At 37.2% G+C, this 19,741-nt stretch overlaps 1 protein-coding gene and 1 long non-coding RNA gene across 2 annotated transcripts; one reads left to right on the top strand and one right to left on the bottom strand.

Moving 5' to 3' along the window:
* The first annotated feature begins 444 nt into the window (after positions 1-444).
* Positions 445-19,465, top strand: Cht7 (chitinase 7). The gene is made up of 16 exons (XM_070673493.1): positions 445-1,031; positions 13,428-13,509; positions 14,103-14,263; positions 14,681-14,918; positions 15,121-15,300; positions 15,528-15,651; positions 15,878-16,187; positions 16,276-16,699; positions 16,880-17,097; positions 17,331-17,485; positions 17,552-17,692; positions 17,937-18,084; positions 18,177-18,362; positions 18,517-18,639; positions 18,799-19,000; positions 19,182-19,465. The coding sequence occupies exons 1-16, from the start codon at positions 1,029-1,031 to the stop codon at positions 19,388-19,390; spliced, it is 2,904 nt and encodes a 967-aa protein (XP_070529594.1). The 5' UTR covers positions 445-1,028; the 3' UTR covers positions 19,391-19,465.
* Positions 2,491-14,109, bottom strand: LOC139112460 (uncharacterized). The gene is made up of 4 exons (XR_011547387.1): positions 13,861-14,109; positions 13,387-13,523; positions 5,580-5,874; positions 2,491-5,457 (listed from the first exon to the last, which is right to left on the bottom strand). It is a non-coding gene; the product is annotated as an uncharacterized lncRNA (long non-coding RNA).
* Positions 19,466-19,741: the final 276 nt, after the last annotated feature.

The following is a 19,741-nucleotide window of genomic DNA, read 5'->3' as shown; positions in this document are numbered from 1 at the left end:
GCATTTGTGTCATATAGCGACCAAGTTCATCGACTTCTTATCGCATTATCCATCATTTGTCGTTCTGCTTTCTCACCGATTAATATCGTAATTTCGAGCCCCCACGTAAATATCAGACGTTCTTTTTAACTAAAATTATATTGCGATACAATTAATTTAAATATATATTTGATATAGATTCTTATGCATTCCCGTTATTATGTGGCTTAATCAACGATTACGCAATTGTATATGCTAAAATTTCTTTGTTCGTTATCGTTTAATAAATTAATAAGTTCATTAATATTAGATAAAACGTTAAATATACTTTCTTAAGAGGCCTTTACCTGCGCCAATTTTTATTTCAACCAATTTCACTCGCTACTCGCTACACGTAAAATGAAAGGCAGTCACGTCAAAAGAGTCAATATGTGACAACGTTTTTATTGTAAACCTTATCGTTACTTTTGCCGTATAGATGTGATATCTTTGTCGCCATCGCCGCCACCGTCTAGAGGTGTGCAGCAAAAATCTATCGAGTGTGCAAGGAAGAGAGAGTGTACTCACGTTTCAAGGAAGAAGAGGGAGGTTGGCAAAAAGAGAGAGAAAGAGAGAGAGAGAGAGAGAGAGGGGGGGGTGGAGGGAGGAAGAGAAAGAGAGAGATCGACGGAGCAATACCACTAGAGAGAGGGAAAACAAAAGAAAGCAAGTGAGCGAGAGAAAGAATGACAGTAGGCCTGTTCGCTACTCCAGTCAGTGTTTCTCGAACTGCTGTCAGTGACAGTTCCTCGATCATGCGGCGGCGGATTCTCGATCATTGATCCGTATCAATAATCGAGATTTTTTCTTTTTTTTTTTCGTTTCTCTCTCTCTCTTTTTCTCTCTCCGACCTGCCGGCAATTTTATCGAGTTATTGAATTTTCTCTCTGCACCGTTTGTCCATTAACAAGATACTATCCAAAGGATTTTCCGTCGGTTCTCTGCCTTTACGCGGTGCTACGTATTACGGATCGTTATTGTTGTTGCTGTTTTGAGGAATTGGAGCAGTTATGGTGAGTACAATCACGAGATTATATAAATTTGCTGTCAACAAATTGTCATATCTAAATGTATTTTTACCATCGTAATAATAACTAAAAATCTAACAATTGAAGCATTACGCTGTTATAAATTCTTTAAACGTAAACTTGATTTGTATACCGATTTTAAAGTTAATTTTTGTGGATGGCGAATTAATCTCGACCAGACCCAGATCCGTCGGAAATTTTTATCGGGGAAAGAAAGAGCGATCTGCTCCAGTTTCGCTCTCCAGCTTATCGCATTCAATAGCGGGACTATCGAAATTGTTCTCTCGCGCACGGAAGAGATATTCGCAGCCGCATACCTCGCGTCTGACACGCTTATCTTTTCCACGCAGTTACGTTTCCAAACCGTCTGATCTTCTCGCGGTGGAATTATTACGTCACGTGTGGATTTATACGAGACCGCCATGGAACCGGTCTTAAAAAAAAAGTTCGTTACGTGTATAAAATTAAATCGGCTGCGGGAGATCGTTTCCCAGAGTACCGATTTGGTAGATCAATTTCGCGCCGTGAAGTGTATTAAAATCCCCGACGCTTAATCTAAACGACAAAATTAAAATTGGCGAATGCTCGTGTCGTAAAGTTTTATCTATTATTAGTCTATTTTACTAAGGTGATTATCGCAATTGAAAACATAATAATACTCGTTAAACATATCCCGGGATATAATAATTATTAACACGGATACCCCCAGTCGGGATTTTTGATAGAGAATTGGGAACTTGTTCCGCCCTTCCGGGTTATACCTGCGAGTCCTCTCACTTTCGTCGTGCGACGACCTCGACGACGTCGGCGCACTTTTTTTTTTTTATGTAATAATATAAATCCTTGCTAAACAGCGGGATCGAAATCTCTGAGCGATCTCGTGACACCTTCGCGCGTGGGCGAACTCTCTTGGTACGGATATATGCGAATGAACGTACGGAATAAAAAGTACGGATACACCTCGTCGTAATTTTGCTGGACGTGTTACATTAACGGAATGCACCTGTTCGCGCGTTGCTAAAGAAAAAAAAAAAAAAAGGAAATTGATTCATTTTTCGTCTCTCATCGTTTTCAATCTGAAATCGTGTAATTTACTCGATACTTTCTTTCCACATGCGAAAAATGACTTGTATAATTATGGTATAATTATTGTAATACTTGGCACTTTTAAGAATAACTTTTTAATTAATGCCAATAAATTCTGTTGCGATGCCAATGTTAAATTGCAGAAATATTAAGTAAACTATTCGAGTTATTACAGATCTGTCATATAAATTGCAACTTTCTACCTCATCCTGCCACGCCTTGAAACATATCATACGACGCGTGACACGGCTAATGATAAACGAAACTGTTGCTTCTTCAGGCGATTTTTTTCTAAAAAGACTTTTTATTCACAAGATCGTGACAAAGTCGTAGAATAATTTGTCAAGAGACCCGCCCGTTTTTTTTTTTTTCGTACCAGAGGAACATCTACGATTTAAGAGTTGTAATTCCGTTGCGATCGCGGAATGCAACAGATTGAATTATTAATGAATGACGCTAATCGTGACCAGCCGGAATAACGGTAAAGAAAGAGAAAGAAATACTCGCATTTTTTTTTTCTGTTATATCCGTCGGTGAAATTTCTGAGAATCGGGTTTTATAACATTCCCTCCTTCGTTATTACACCGACGTCCTGATTATTAAAAAATCGTCTCGAATCTTTTCACGTATACGAGGCACAGATGAATTTCTTATACAAGAAGTGGTGGAAAGGATTTATATAAAAGTCTCTTACAAGGTAAGGAATTCCAGTGACAAGTAGAACAATAATATCTACGACGAGAGGAAAGACATAAAACTGCGTGGAAACGGTGGTTCAATTACGCAGTCTGCGACGTTCAAGTCTGCTGCTTTCCAACGTAACCTACATACGCTTATATCTTTGGCTAAAGAAAATAAAATCCTCTTTACCTTCTTATTAACGCGCGCGCATTAGGCGTATAAAGAAAATCATTGAAAATAGATTAATAATTTGTCTTAAAAAGCAACGCGTGAGTTTTGTTTTATCGATGTGAAATAAAATTAATTAAAATTATAGCAATAAAGGTTTTATTAAACGGCAAAATATTATTTTACGCCTAATTAGGTTGGATACGTTTCGAGAAGTAATCAATTATATTCAGGATTCCTAAATTGCAAACCACGCGCTAATAAACATACAATAATTACACGCGGCTGTGAAAATTAATTTCGTCGTTGGCGAGTCGTGACGATTCTCGTGACGGATTGCCGTTAAGTAGGAAAAGAGGTAGGAAGTCGATAAACTGTCTTCTACAAATCAGCAATATGTCCCGTAGCAGGAAACCAGAGTGGGTTTCATAAGCGCGCGACCACCGAAAGCCCCTCCGGCGGAAGTCAGGTGAAAACGTACGTAGCCTGAAAACGAATCGATACTCACGCGTCGAGAGGTGCTCGCGTTGACAAGCCGACGTCGGCTTGCAATTTTTAAGCAAATCTATTCCGCTTCCAACTACCAGATACTAGATAATTAGTAATAAAGAGTGAACGCCAAGTAGTACCATAAGTCGGAAGTATTTAGCGCCCACGTCTACAATTTATGGCTCCGTTTACATCGCCGTACAATTAAAGGAATCAACTATTTATATATATATATATATATAAAGTGATTGCAAATGCGTAATAATCGGCGAAGATCGAGCTGCTGCGTTTATTGGTCGACGTAACTTTTTACGAAACGCCTTTATTTCGAGCCCCGGCGAAAGTTTCGATCTCATCGCTAGAGACACACGCGGTGAATTGGCTACCATTGGCGAGTCTGCCTCGACAAGAGCGGAATTTTTTTGCACGGTACCGGGTTGTCGCCAGGTTAAAACACGTCCGGGCGCCGACGTGCCGAACAGGTTGCTTTTATGTAAGTTCTAGCACAACGAGTATTGTGTAGGATTACCGTCGTCGCGATTCTGAAACCGGGATATTCGTGGTAACAAAGCTGCCTAGGTCCGAGTGTTCAAGGATGGCGAACGGAATTATCGCTTTAAAGCGCGCGGGGGAGACAGTCTTTTTCTTTTCATATGATTTTAGCAACTGCATGCATACATACATACATACATCTGAATTCTGAAGGATAGCAACTGATTGCGATCCTGGTTTTTTGGCGTTGAGAACCGATCGCCAATTATATCGAAACAGGAAATCGTCAGAATATTCTTGCCGCCGACTCGACATGTAAATTCTTATCTGCATAAAGATATCGATTGACTCGAGTCGATCAGATAATACGAAGAAGAAGTCGCTTGAGAAATATTTCGTTCGCACGCAAACGTATTCTTACTTGATTTGTGAAAAAGAAGAAATTGTACATAGTCGAATGAATTTTCTTACGAAAGTACCATACGTAGATTGATATCTCATACGTCATTCAAGGTTAATTAACTTGGAAAGTGAAATTCGTCGCTACGTGCTGTTTTTTTAGGTTGCTCAATGTACCGCGCCTTTGCAAGGCGTTGTTTTCTTTATTATTCTCACGGCAACGCACCGTAAACTTCGCGCATGGAATATCTATATTTCTGTTATGTGACGTACGTTTGTCACGTAAACATAAATAGAAATCAAGAGATACCGCTAGACATAATTAGACGAAACCTACGTGGGACGTATATTTTTTATTAATTTTTAAAATTATTTAACTATTTATTGCAAATCGATATTAGATGACACAGAAATTTATCTATTAGTTGAATTTCTCAATTATAAAACCTATTAAATATATTTTAAATATTTAGTTTATTGCAAAACTTCGTAGAACTCTCCCAGGAACCTAAAATATTTTTTTCTTTTTTTTTTTAAGTATTTAATGCACGTCGGAACAAAGCGTGCGCTTTATTCATGAGAAAAATAAGAATAGCCCGGTGTTTCGAATCGCGAGAGATAGAATTGCAATCGTACTATGGGCAAACATCGTGAGATGAGAAAGGAAGATCGATCTTTAACTGATAAGCGGAGAATTACACTAATATTGTATACATTGCGAAGCAATGTATTTTTATTCCAATAACGTGTGTAATAATGGACCACGAGTGAGCGATTAAAAAAGTTTTGCTAACGAATTAAAAATGCGGCAAAATCGTATGTGAATTATTATAGGAACGAACTGCAATGTGCTATCGCGATGAAGATCGTACCCCAATGTAGCGTTAATAATTTATTTTACATTTCTGTTTACGTTCACTTAATTAATTAAATTATTATTTTATTTTATTTTATTTTATGAGCTTTATTATTCTAACTAGAAGAAATTATACGCGCGTTATTTTTTAAGGGACCCATACTATAAACTACAAAAATAAAGTCATGCGACTTACCAATCTGCACGAGCTTCAGCGGAGTTGTATAATTCTGCCGGTGACTGTAACATAAAAAAGAAAATATTAATTTAGACATGCCAGGGTATCAATTAATAAAATTATTAAAAAAAAGGATAAACAAATTTTTTTTTATAAAGATTTTATTTAAAATATTTATACTTACTTAAAAGTTGCTCCGCCGATGCAGGATACCCTTCCTGGGCCTCCTCCTCCTCCTCTCAGATGGGACGTGACGAGCCATCCTCCCGCGCACAAGTCACTCGCGAACACCCCGACCGTGATTTTATGCGCGTTTCATGTTCGGCACTCGCGTTTAAAAGAAAGTCGTATTTCAAAAAGATCCGCCCGAATACTATACGAAACTCGCGGAACGACCGACGAACCGACGGCGGTTCGTATAATTAATAATATCGGCGGTAACGACACTTGTTGACAGCATTGAATGCAGCTGCGTTGATCTGAAACAAAAAAACAAAAAAAAATATAATTTAATAAATGCCAACAATAAAATCGATTAATTAGTTAATTGATGCGTGACACCGTAACACTGATATTTTTTTTTTAACAGAGATAATGAATATATCTCTGAAATATTTGTAAGTGGGGTGTTATATTTTATTATACGATAAAGAACTTGGCGTCGTTATAAATTATGAGCGTTTAAGTGCTTTGAGATTTTAGCATATCAGCGAAATACCATTTAATTGGAAAGTTTGTGGAAAAAAACCGAGAAACAAATTGTTGAACCGTGAGAAACGTTAAGAATATAGATTATACTTTGGGAAAGTTCGGCGTAACCATTGAACGTATGAACTAACGGAAATGATTAGACGAATAATAGATAGTTTCTTTTTTTTCACCGTCAGTACTTTCACCTGAAACTGAGGGTTAAACGTTAATTGGCTGTTAATGAGCGCGATTCCCTTCTTTTATGAGTGTAAAAAGTTTAACGCGTGTCCGTAATTTATATTGTTGCGCCGAACAGACGTAGTATTATCGGTCGCATTACGCTGATGCGATTGCACGGTGATCCTCGAGTTTTAATTACACGATAGGATAAGTAGTAAACCAGGGAATGAGGAAACCATGTGGAAAAACGGACGATCGTGCATCGATGCGGACGTAATAAAAACTCAGTTTATCGCTGCGAAACGTACGTTGAAAATGCCCATGTCGCAGCTGTGAGAAACTTTGCGAATCGATACCTTGCATGATGCTAAACGTTTATAGCATCGCTATAATTTGATCGTATATAATATTATTTTGTATGACACACACACACACACACACAGTATTTACTTGCTACTACAATATTTGTTATTTCTCGTGCACGCAATTGCTGTGGATTACTTAAAAAAATTTTAACAGATTGCTGATGCTAGAAAATACAACGTGTCTGCGCAACTGCTAAAGCGGTATCGATGTACGATACTTAACAAAGTTAATTAACAATTTTATTTTTCCCTGTTCAAGTTTTTAGGTCAAGTGCTAATAAAGACAAATCTGTAAGCAGAGGCTGCAATTAGTTGTAATTATATGAATCGCGTGTCATTGTCGAGATGAAAAATGAAGGTGAACGTTCTAAAGTCACGACGAGCAAGAAGAAGAGTATTGTTGGAGTACCATTCTTATGTACGGCACTTCCAGTAATTATTACATCAGCGTGCAACGCGCAAATTACTGTTAATGCGTCGGATATGTACGCGCTGTAGTGGCGGGTAGCGGGAGAGCCTCGCCTTTCAAGTTTTCATAATCGGTCTGGCGCGACGAGAATTATTGCTCCGCGCGATTGTAAAACACCATCAACAGCAGCTCGCCGTTCTGTCATCGCGACGAATCAGGCGGCGATTTACATTTAATCGTCGCGAACCTTCGCCATTCTCTTCGCGATCAGACCCTTATATTACTTGCCGCCGACACGCGAGATTAATTTTTTTAACCCGTTACATTTTCGCGGATACGTAACGACACTTTTTGCTCATCGGTAAAACTGTAGGTATTATCGATGTTATGTGAACATAAAGACTCTGGGAAATCTACATAAGAAATTCCGTGATTTGCATGCTGGCATGGATCGTAAAATGCAGAGCGAGGACAGAGAATCCTTTGTAAAGAAAAATATACATAATGCAGAAACGTAATCTTTTTTTCTCTCTCAGAAAAAGTTGAAAACCTTGAGAAGATTAAAGAAAAATAATCTCTTTTATCTAGAACGTCGCGGAATCGCAGGTTGTTCTTTCAAATACAACGAAAAACGGGAATTATTCTAACAAGATGTTAAAAAATTATTGAATTACGTTGATAAAAATTATGCTAAATTAAATGAGCTCTGCTAAATTAAATAAATAATTTTACAAAAATGTCAATATTTGAATATTGATGTGGCGATCCTGAAACGATGCGTGCGTGAGGAATAATTTTGCATGACTTTGATTTCTACCGAGTTAGGCATGTAGTCGCCGGCTAGAAAGTTTCCCAGACTAGCTGAATGTTGGCAACAAAAAAATTATTTACAACCGGTAAGAAGAAACGCGCCAGTTGAAAATCGTGTTTTAGCTTTATGCATCGAATGAATATAAGCTTTCGCTCGATTTTTGCCATCGCGCAGCTATAACTGTGTCATCTTCGCAGACCTACATTCTACAAGATAAACAGATTGAAATTACAACGGGCTTATTTGCATCAAGATTTTTATAAGATAGTTTCTGGAAGTTAGTTTAAAAAAACCACTCGATTGAACTGAAAAAGATCAAAGAGCGAGTGTCCGTCCTATGCAAGAGTATTTCGATGTGGAATGCACTTTGAGATATAGGAATTCGATAGCAAGTGGGAACGCTCGAAAGTAGAAAATGAGCAAGAAATACGAGGGATGTGTAAAAGGATCACATAAGTATGAAAGTTTATAATTTTAATTTTTTTTTTTTTTGCATTTATGACCTATAAAGAAGTATATCTCCATAAAAGGAAATATAGGCCTTGCTGAAAATGTAGGCCTTATTAAAATGTAATTAAATGCAGGTAAGAGGTACGTTATGGCAAGTGAATTTGTAATGAAACATAGATACATAAAAATATATAAAAAAAAGTTAGTAGTTGAAACAAAAGCAGTCACATAGATAAAATTACTTGAATTTACCCTATCGCTAATAAAGCGATTGTATTAATAGCTGCGCTCATACTTGTGCGGTGGAATTATTTCTATTCTGCGCGAGAGGTTGACGACAGTAATTCAATAAAGAATGTGTTGAAAACGTTCCGGAATTCGAGCAGAAATAAGAAAGCTTGACGCCACGGAAAAATAATATTAAGATATAACAGAAAGCCGCTATTACGAGAGAAATTTGCTATTAGCATTATATAAAATGTGCAATATTGAAGAATATTTAAATTAAAACGTAGAAACTGTATTGACCTAAGAAAATGACACATATATATTTAACTCTCCGCACATAAATTCCGCACGTAATACAAAAATAAATTTTATATTAAATTAAAGATTATAATAATAAATTAAAATAAAATTTGTATCAAAGTTAAGAGACAATAGAAGAAGCGATTGTTTTTAAGAATTAAAACGTCGCGCGACAGCACGGTACGGTTAAGGGCAAAGTCTTGTATGCCGAAGCTAAGTGAATGAGAGCGTTCGAGTGTAAACCAGGTAAATGTAACAAGGTAGCATGGCGCACGGTCCAAAAGAAAGCCTAGCACAGCCACAGCACAAACCGGTAGAAATGGTTTCGTTGCATCTCAACGGTACTCCGCCTTCGCCACTATACCTACAATCCATGAGTCACACGCCAAATTTTCATTTATCATTTGCTGCTTTATCTGATAGATTAATTTAATTCTTATCATGGGAATAAAATATAACATTACGTGTTTAATAACAGCATAATGATAAACGAGAAGCTGGCGTTGGATTGCAAGTTATAATTATTAATTGTGGAAGATATCCTATTCTTTATTATTTAATCAAAATTACACAAATACTGTAGGGTAAATGGTGTAATAAAAATGTAAATGACATCGAGAACCCCGAGATAGGGGAAAATCGAGATGGCGATGCGCAAGTTGTCATCCACGAGACGAGCAAAAGGGAAAACGCGCATTGTGACTAACCGCGGTGCATAATCGTCCCTGTAATTGCATTTCCCTCTTAATAGGCGACGCTGAGAATCGATTTCTCTTGTTGGCGGTGAATCAACAATTAGACGGGCCATATCTTTATGACGGATAACTTTCGAAAATCCCAAACTGCGTACGTAAAGTCGCGTATGGAAGTAAAGAAACGTCAGTGAAATTTTCACGGATGAACGATCTCCCTGATCTAGAATCTGTCGCAAAAATCAATCAACATCCTGCCTAGCGACGATTGAAGCGTCGAATCTTGAAACAAAACTAAATAAAATGAGGACGATTGGAGATGTAGGTAATGCCAGGCTTCGCCGGTTTTCACTACAATTTCAGATGCTAATCGGCAAAATAGCGGGAATTGAAACCTGATGTTAATTCTCGACGATAATAATTTAACTCTTCTTCGTAGACACGAAAGTTTATTTTACTTTGATTTTTTTGTCGTCTTTGCTTTATAATCGCAAACAATTATAAAGATTATTTCTACGTATTTATTACAGCACAGTCTATATACACATGAAATTCTAATTTTACTTAATAGTTAGAAAAATATGTGTTACTTTAAAAAAATATATTTTTGGCAGACGGAAAAATATCAATTTGTTTATTTTGTAATTTTGCAATTACTTATTTCGTCTTTTATTAGATTGTTAAAAAGATTGAGGAACCAGATCATGCGTGACGAAATGACATTGAAGCCTTAGGTCTTTCGAATCAGGCTCAACTTTGTTCGCTCATATTTCATTAACTCAATATTAATTGGATCCCTTCAACAGCTATTAATTTTTCTACATAAAAGTAACCGCAAAGTGTTTTATCGCGAAAGAAAAAAAAAAACCGATTGGAAAAGAGAATTTAAAAATGCATTTCCGCTTTACAACGAATCCAGCATGATTCTCGCGAGCTTTGCGCTCGCGTTGTCCCGTTCTTCTCCCGAGAAGAAGGTCGTAGAAACCCGATACAGCGATTTAAACATCTCGGGTATATATCCCTTAAGATTTACGTTAGATTGCCTTGCATCCGCCGGTGTACGGCAAACGCGCGCACGCGGATAGACCAGTAAGGGGAACGTTGGAAATTATCATCCTGCCAAGTCACGGATACTTGGCTGGCTATATAACACGAGGGAGTCGTGCACCGTGGCAATAGGAGCCGCTCGTTCTAAAAGTCCGGCATAGAAATCTCTCGCTCTCTCCACGCGAACGGACGTGCACAGCCGCGCCGAGCCGAGCCAAGCCAAGCCATCAACGACGACGCAACGCAAACGACAAGACGATGCAACGAGAGAGTTGCAGCTGGCGATGGCCTTAAGATACTTGGCTTAAGTCACTTAAATTTGAAAATCTCAGGCTGATTCAAACGTTATTTCTCTTTTTTTTTCTTACAAATCAGGAGAAGCGGTAAAAAAAAAATTTCTTTTGTTTTTTCTTTACAATACTTGTCGAGAACGTCATTTTAATGCACTTGCCACATTGTGCGTAGACTTGTATAGGTACAGACAGCGATATTTTATTTTTAAGAATTATGAAATTTTGAATTTCATTAATTATTTCTAGTAATGTGGAAAAAGTTAAAAAGCCGTTTGTAAAGTAATATTAATAATAATATGATGCTGGGGATTTGATAATTCAGTTCTGTTCGTACAACGTGAACCTTGATGCAAAGTGAAATTGGAACAGAAAGATTAAAGGCATAATTGCATTTTCTCTTCATCATCGACGGTCGCAAGGTGTAAATTAAAAAACCTGCAAGTATTTCGCGGAGATGACGATCTCTTATAGTCTGCAAAAAATATTGTATTTCGCTTAGATTAAATCGAGCTGCTAAATTTGACGCGGCAAATGGAAACTTTAAGTGATATTAGCGAGGCACAAAAGTGTCGCCGTCAAGACTGCCGAACGAAATCACTCTCGACAAATCGCATCGCCGCGGAACGCAGGAAAGAGAAGTTTCACTTCGTCTCGGCATATCGGAACCAGCGGCTCGGTCCGATATAAAAGCGGGACCGGCGGGCTTCACGCTGAATATCATTAAGTCGCGGGTCTCGCGCAATGATATTCGATCTTTGCGGTCCTCTGACGAGAGGGGTTCACGAGGTTAAGAACTTTCCAGGTTCGCGGATGCCGTTGAAGTAATACGGAGCCGTGCGGATGCCGTTGAAAAAAAAAAAAAATTTGCTCGTTGCAAAGGCCCCGGTCGGCCATGGCCTCGAAAAAAAAAAAGGATCGGCTCGGTCCGCCAACTTTCTTACCGTTTGCAATAATAATTAATACGAGCGAGGACGACGAGCTGCGTGGTATTTTATCCCACCGTGGATCTATCCTGCGAAAAAACGCGATGAAGCGTGACTTCCATCGTGATCTCACGCAAGCCGGGAGTGAAAACGCGATTCGCGTGCGAACGGATCGGTACATTGTTTCGATGTGGATGCATTGGGGATAATTATTCACTCCAACGCGTCTTTAAGTTCTTAGTATTTTATCTAAAATGCAAGATAAGCAAGCCGCATAACGTTGAATATCAATGCAGAGATCTTTTCCTATCATTTACCAACTTTTGTTCGCGATAAAAATGGTACGAGTTGTTCCGAGTCATAAAGATAATCTATTCCACGTAACGTACAGCCAGAGAATTGAAAAATTGTAATCTCCTCTCCGCGAATTTCAAGTAGAAATAATTTTCGATAAGATACATTTGCGCATAATTATTTTACTGAGTTTCTCGCTGCTGACTATGTTCGCTTAGCTATTTTTTTATTCACCCAAGCTCTTCGAGTACAACCGTTCGCTCAGCAATAGATTACTTAAACCGCAAATTACTTTCGCATTTCTTGGATGCCAATGAAAACTACTTAGTGTTGAATCATTTCTTAATGAATATGTCACTGGAACTCAAGTTTCATCGTTGCATCAACATTGTGGACATAATTTCTCACACGTTTCAAGAATCCTACGTTTGAAATATGCTTGTAAATCATGTGGACATTTTAATTCGTCCTTATTCAACAAACTGCATTTATGATATGTCTGAATGTAAAATTGTAAATTAAATTTTACCGCTATAAAAAAAAAGTACGAAAGTGTGAAATATATTTTCGCTCTTGTATCGCTTAATTCCAAGTGCTCTAATTTTGTTGTAATCTCAAATTATTCGCGAGAGAAATGAATTTAAGATGAGTTTATTAGACTCCCACCCCCTATTCGATCAGCGATACGTTGAAGAACACTTTAATGAAAATACTCGCGGTTCTTATTGTCGCTATTGTACAACAATTAACGATTACCTAGTAATTGATTGTCAAAACCGTCAACGATTCTCGCCGTTTACTTATTAGGCATCGCAAATATTAACAAGTAGTGGTACAGTATTTTGAATTTTTCTTCTCGACAATCACGACGTCGTTGTGAATAATATTACGCGGACTAATTAGCAGAGAACTATACCTCAGGTCTTTAACCTCATCGTGCATGAATAGTTACACCACGCCAGAGAAAAGAAATATTAAGTTATGCAAACGTTTTTCAAGTTAACGGGCAAAGTAAAAGGAATATGTTAAAGAATTCTTGTCTAGCAAGTCTGAATTTTTTCACCAACGTTTGCCAATAAAATCTTAAGCTGAATTAAGTCTGCAATTTCATCATTATAAAAAGACAAGTTTCTAGACAAACTTATTGTTCATCTAAATACAGAAGAAGCCATAACTCTAGATTTAACTACGTAAGGTTGATTAATTTTGTATCAAGTTTTCAGCCTGAGTTTCTCAATTGGAAGTGATTTACTTCAACTCGAGCAAACGTTTACTAGCAATAAATTAATCAAACTCTCATTGCACTTACCTATTTCTGTTGCATTGTCCCAGTCTCTGCTTTCTTTCCAGATGTCAACCAACAGAACTACCTGGAGGTTGCTGCTCGTCTGCTTCGCAGTATTGCTTCTGGGTCTCCTTCAACACGCCGAAGGTACTCGACGACTTCTGCAATCATTAATTCTCACCGTTTACTTTCGTAATAATCGGTTTGGAAATCGCACTAGTTTACACTTTCGAAGCAAGAATCGGGGCGATTAAAATGATTCAGCACAGATAGGTTATTAATAATTGATTAATAATGTAACGTAATGTCCTTTTACTTTATTTAATTTTCCACGACATAGCTAATTTCTTGACCAAACTTTGGATTGTATAAATTTTTTCATCAGCCAAACGCTAAAGCAGCAATCTGTCTGCAAGTGCAGATGGCGATCAGACAAGTGTATTTAACTGCGCGAGAACACGTAGCCTTCCGATTACACAAGTTTATATTATACAATACCTAAAAAGCGCAAAAGGGCTCTGTCGTCGTCGATATTGCATCACACATGCAAAACGGTTCCAAAGTAGTTGATTCTAATGGGTGAAAGGCACCTGCCTTTCCAAGTTTCGTGCCGTATGCGTGTAAGCGCGAAATCTTATGCAATGTTGAAACACATATTCGTGCATACGTTGCGTAATTGCCGTAGAAAAAAATCAGAGCGATTTTACGTAATTATATCGCGATTGTGTTTATGTTGTTAGGCGCGAGAAAAAGATTCCGGAGGCCGACAACTTCCGCCCCGTCGATCTCAAACGACCAGGAGGTCTCAGCCAGTGTCAACAGGTTCAAGGTTACGCGAAATCGGGTTAGCAATAAGAACACAAAGAACGAACTTCAGCCTGGCAAGACAAACGATTACAAGGTAGGTGAAAAAGCACTCTTTGAACTTACGTCGATAGATGTCAGAACCGTATGTACATACACTCAACCGTCTGGAATTAAGTTCGTGGGGCTGCGACGGCGGCTAGCGTACGTGATCTTGGCGTGGTGTGCGTCGAATCTTACACGAAACGCACGTACGTAGATGTAACATATAGCACCGGTCACAGAAAACTGAGGGAGAACGCAGTCTCTTACCCCTCCCCACGCTCGGCAGCCGAGAGTGGGGGAAGCACGTACGCCAGCCGCCGTCGTCACTTGTCGCAGCTAATCCCATATCTGTCCTTCAGGGAGTACGTCCAAATCGTTTTCGTAAATACCTTATTTTTGCGTTGATCGGTTTATTATTATTTTTTTTTATATTAATAAAGTTACAGATCTCCATTTTCTTTCTCCACAGCTTGTATGTTATTATACCAATTGGTCTCAGTATCGAACGAAGATCGGCAAGTTCGTGCCGGAGGACATTCAACCTGACCTCTGCACCCACGTTATTTTCGCCTTCGGCTGGCTAAAGAAGAACAAATTAACCAGTTTCGAATCGAACGACGAGACAAAGGACGGCAAAGTCGGTCTCTATGATAAAGTGGTGAATCTTAAAAAAGCCAATCCGTCTCTTAAAGTTCTGCTCGCACTTGGTATGTTTATTTAGTGTCGCCTCATATTATTTTCTATTATTTATTCGAAAATTAGGTAAATTATTAATATATACATATAATTGAATACGTGGTCAGCGCGTAAATAAATTTACGTGCAATAAATGATCGCAATTTGGAAAATTTCTCAACTCAGGTTAATAACAAGTGCAAATATAATTTTATCTTTCATCCTATCTCCCAGGCGGTTGGTCTTTCGGCACGCAAAAGTTCAAGGATGTATCGTCGACGAGATATGCTCGACAAACCTTCATCTACAGTGCAATACCATATTTACGGGATAGAAACTTTGATGGCCTTGACATCGACTGGGAATATCCGAAGGGTGGAGACGATAAAAAGAATTACGTTCTCCTGCTGAAGGGTAAAGACCTGATTGAGAAAAAGAAAAATATAACAATGTAAAATCCTCGAGAGTGAAAATGTCAGATACGCACATTAATCTCTATAAAACGATTATTACCTATTGTTTTATCGTACTTAAGAATTACTCGAGTTCAACGTGCGACGGAACACTTGACATTTCCACTCTTCGTGCATGTTCATACATCATATACGTCCGTTACGTTTTAATTTATTATTTTCTCGTAGAATTGCGAGAGGCTTTCGAAGCAGAGGCACAAGAGAAGAAGAAGTCGCGTCTTTTGTTAACCGCCGCGGTACCAGTTGGACCTGACAATGTTAAGAGTGGATATGATGTGCCAGCAGTCGCCAGGTACAAGAAAAACTTTAGAAAGAAATGTGAAATACATTAATAAATATAAATTTAATGTTATTTTTTTTTAATACGATATTATTGTGCAAATAACTTTTTTTTTAATAATTATTTTATAGTTGACTCATGAATTTAAAATAAAATAATTAACATGTTAAGTGTTACACATTTAGAGTATCTGAATCGTGATATATGTTTGACTGAAAATGTACATTTATTCACTTAGCTATTTGGACTTTATTAATCTCATGGCCTACGACTTCCACGGGAAATGGGAAAGAGAAACCGGTCATAACGCCCCGTTGTACGCCTCGTCATTAGATTCGGAGTGGCAGAAACAATTGAGCGTTGACAATGCAGCTACCATGTGGGTCAAGCTGGGTGCACCGAAAGAAAAACTTATTATAGGCATGCCTACGTACGGCCGGTCCTTTACCCTTTCAAACCCTTCGAACTTCCGCGTACACGCTCCAGCTAACGGTGGCGGAAAGGCAGGCGAATACACAAAGGAGTCTGGTTTTCTCGCATATTATGAGGTAGATCCTATGTTTTTATACAATATATTTTATACAAAAACAAGTTAATAAAGCTACGTGTAAAATTACAATTATTTTTTTATGTCAGATCTGCGAAATGCTGCATAATGGTGCCGGCTACGTATGGGATGACGAGATGAAAGTACCTTATTTGGTGTACAACGATCAGTGGGTTGGTTTTGACGACGAAAAATCCATTAGGAATAAAATGGACTGGCTAAAGAGCAAGGGTTACGGAGGTGCTATGGTGTGGACAATCGACATGGACGATTTCAATGGCACCGTGTGCGGTGGAAACGTTCGGTATCCTCTGATTGGAGCGATGAGAGAAGAACTCCGGGGTATTTCGCGAGGTTCCAATGCCAAGGACATCGATTGGACGGCAGTCGCTACTACTATCACGGAAACAATCGTCAAGAAACCGGAGCCTTACAAGATTGCCGTTTCGGAAGTGCTCAACAAATCAAAAAAAATTCAAAAGTCTACCCTTGTTATTAACACTCCGACTCAAGGTAATTTTTTATTAAAATTATTAAACTATATTTTTATTATATTTTAATTAAATATTTTTTCTATAAAAATGTATTAATTTTTTAAACAGTTTAGACTATACATATAAGAAATATATCTGTTGAGATAATATTTACAATTAGAGATTAATTAAATATTAAAATGTTTTTTATAAATTGCAGAGAGAGAAGCGCAAACTATTTGTTATCTGACAAATTGGTCGCACAAGAGGCCAGGAATGGGACGGTTTAATCCGGAAGACATTGATCCGAATCTTTGCACTCACGTAGTATACGCGTTCGCTACTTTGAAGGATCATTTACTTACCGAAGGAAGTGACAAAGACGCTGAAATGTATAAGAGATTGATTGCGCTTCGCGATAAGAATTCAGATATTAAGGTATTGTTCACTAAATTTTAACAGTTTAATAAATTTTTATCGTATTATTGCGTATTAAAAATTTTATTTTGTAAAAATAATCTTAAATAAAGATTTCGGTTCTTCTTTTAAATTTTGGCATTTTAAAATTTCTAAGTAAAAATAGATAATTAAATCTAAAAATACAGAAATTGTTATTTAATAAAATTAATTAAAAAGTGACTCAATTATTAATATTTTAATGTTATCATTAGATTTTACTTGCGATTGGCGGATGGGCATTTGGCTCGACGCCTTTCAAAGAACTCACCAGTAATACGTTCCGGATGAATCAATTTGTCTATGAAGCTATTGATTTTCTGCGAGAATATAAATTCGACGGCCTAGATGTTGACTGGGAATACCCGAGGTATTTTCTTTATTTCGTGTATTTTATCAGTATTTTGAATAATTATATAAAATATATTTCTTGTAGAGGAGCTGACGATCGAACGGCTTACGTTAATCTTTTAAAGGAACTCAGGCTAGCTTTCGAGGGTGAAGCAAAGAGTTCTGGTCAACCGAAATTAATCTTGTCAGCCGCGGTGCCTGCAAGTTTTGAAGCTATTGCTGCAGGGTAGATATCAAGAGACGCGGTAGCGTCTCGCGTCAGATTTACGCATAGCGAGATCGACCGCGTATATTATTATTATTATATTAAATCACAAATTAATATAAAAACAATATATACAAAACAATATAATTTTTTATGTATGTTAAAGTTAGTTTTAACAGTTAGTTTTTTCTTTTTAACACTTATAATATAAAATATTATATAATATAAAACGTCAGCATGTTAGATAACTTATTTTACTTTTTAGATACGATGTCCCAGAAATATCCAAGTACCTAGATTTTATTAACGTGATGGCATACGACTTTCATGGTCAATGGGAGAGACAAGTCGGTCATAACAGTCCATTATATCCTTTGGAAAGTGCTACTAGTTATCAAAAAAAATTGACAGTGGTAAATAGAAGTGTTTGCATGCTAATTTTAATCTTTCTTTCTTCTTTTTTTTTTTTTTAGTTGTTACGAAATGTTTCATATTTTATTTTTAGGATTACAGCGCACGAGAATGGGTAAAGCAAGGAGCACCAAAAGAAAAGTTAATGATCGGAATGCCAACGTATGGTAGATCCTTTACCCTAGTCGATAAAGATAAATTCGACATTGGTGCACCTGCGTCTGGCGGTGGAGTTGCAGGAAACTTTACTAATGAATCCGGATTTCTGTCTTATTATGAAGTATGCAACTGTTTTTTCATAATACTCAAGTGCAATAATTTTTCATCTATTTAAATAAAATAGTTAAAGTGAATTTTTCTATTAAAAGGGTTAAAAGATTTGTATGTTGCTTACGTTATTCAGTAAAATCTAAATTGATTTACTTCGTAAATAGGTTTGCAGTTTCCTAAACGAAGACAACACGACTCTGGTATGGGATAGTGAACAACAAGTACCATTTGCTTATAGAGATGATCAGTGGGTCGGATTTGACGACGAAAGAAGTCTTATTAACAAGGTATATATATTACACATACCCGCACACACTTTTTTTTTAAACAAAAATATATTTGAAGAATATTACTCAAGAATTTAATATTGCTTTTTTAGACATGAATCGTCATATCCCATGTTTATGCATATACTTTTACAAAGCCTAAATTATATTTATTTACAGATGACTTGGCTAAAAGAAGAAGGCTTTGGAGGTGTAATGATCTGGTCAGTCGACATGGATGATTTCAGAGGATCTTGCGGAGCAGGAAAGTATCCATTGATCAAAGCAATGAAGAAAGAGTTGCAAAGCTATAAAGTCAAGCTGGAATATGACGGTCCTTATGAAAGCACCTTGAGAAATGGAAAATACACCACTAAAGATCGTAAGTAAATCGATATAGAAAATGTTTTATAAAAAGAACATAATATTTTTTATTATGTGCTCGTGAGAAGAATATTATAAAGAGAACATCAAATTTTATCTGAAATTATTAAAATTTATAAAAGATAAAGAGTAGGCCACAGGAATAATTAAAGAATTGATTGTAAAACATAATTTTGCAGCAAACGAAGTGTCGTGTGACGAAGAAGACAATCACATATCTTATCACGCGGACAAAAATGATTGTACGATGTATTATATGTGCGAGGGTGAACGCAAACATCATATGCCCTGTCCTGTGAATTTGGTGTTTAATCCTAATGAGAATGTTTGTGACTGGCCGGAGAATGTCGAGGGCTGTTTGCAGCACACGCAAGCACCGCCTGTGTAAAAGTAAAGAGCAGTAACAAAGATAATTTCATGCGATACGTGAAGCTGTAAAATAAAAACAAAAATGATGGAGGAAGTCTAGGGAAAGTAATTTTATTGAAAGTGTTCATTAATTTGCAAGCAGTAAGTATAATATTATCGCGCGTCAGCGAATTTTATCCTCTCTAATGTTTTTCTTCCATTATACATTTTTCCACAAGTATCTTATTATCTACATTTTAATTTTTATTTTTTAAGATTTTTTTTTCCATTCTCGTATATCTTTACCCTCGCCATCTGTATAAAGCACAAGCGAAATCATAATAATTACATTTGTAAATAAAGATAAAGTCTTGAAATAGCTATTACCTTT

The sequence above is a fragment of the Cardiocondyla obscurior genome, linkage group LG28 (genome assembly GCF_019399895.1).
Source record: "Cardiocondyla obscurior isolate alpha-2009 linkage group LG28, Cobs3.1, whole genome shotgun sequence".
Taxonomy (NCBI): Eukaryota; Metazoa; Arthropoda; class Insecta; order Hymenoptera; family Formicidae; genus Cardiocondyla; species Cardiocondyla obscurior.
The sequence above is the reverse complement of the archived record's forward strand: the minus strand, read 5'-3'. Positions and strand labels throughout refer to the sequence as shown.

Coding starts and splice junctions, on each gene's coding strand:
- Cht7 (XM_070673493.1), top strand. Junction 14,919..15,120: donor TAAAGTTCTGCTCGCACTTG/GTATGTTTATTT, acceptor CCTATCTCCCAG/GCGGTTGGTCTTTCGGCACG. Junction 17,693..17,936: donor TTTGAAGCTATTGCTGCAGG/GTAGATATCAAG, acceptor TTTACTTTTTAG/ATACGATGTCCCAGAAATAT.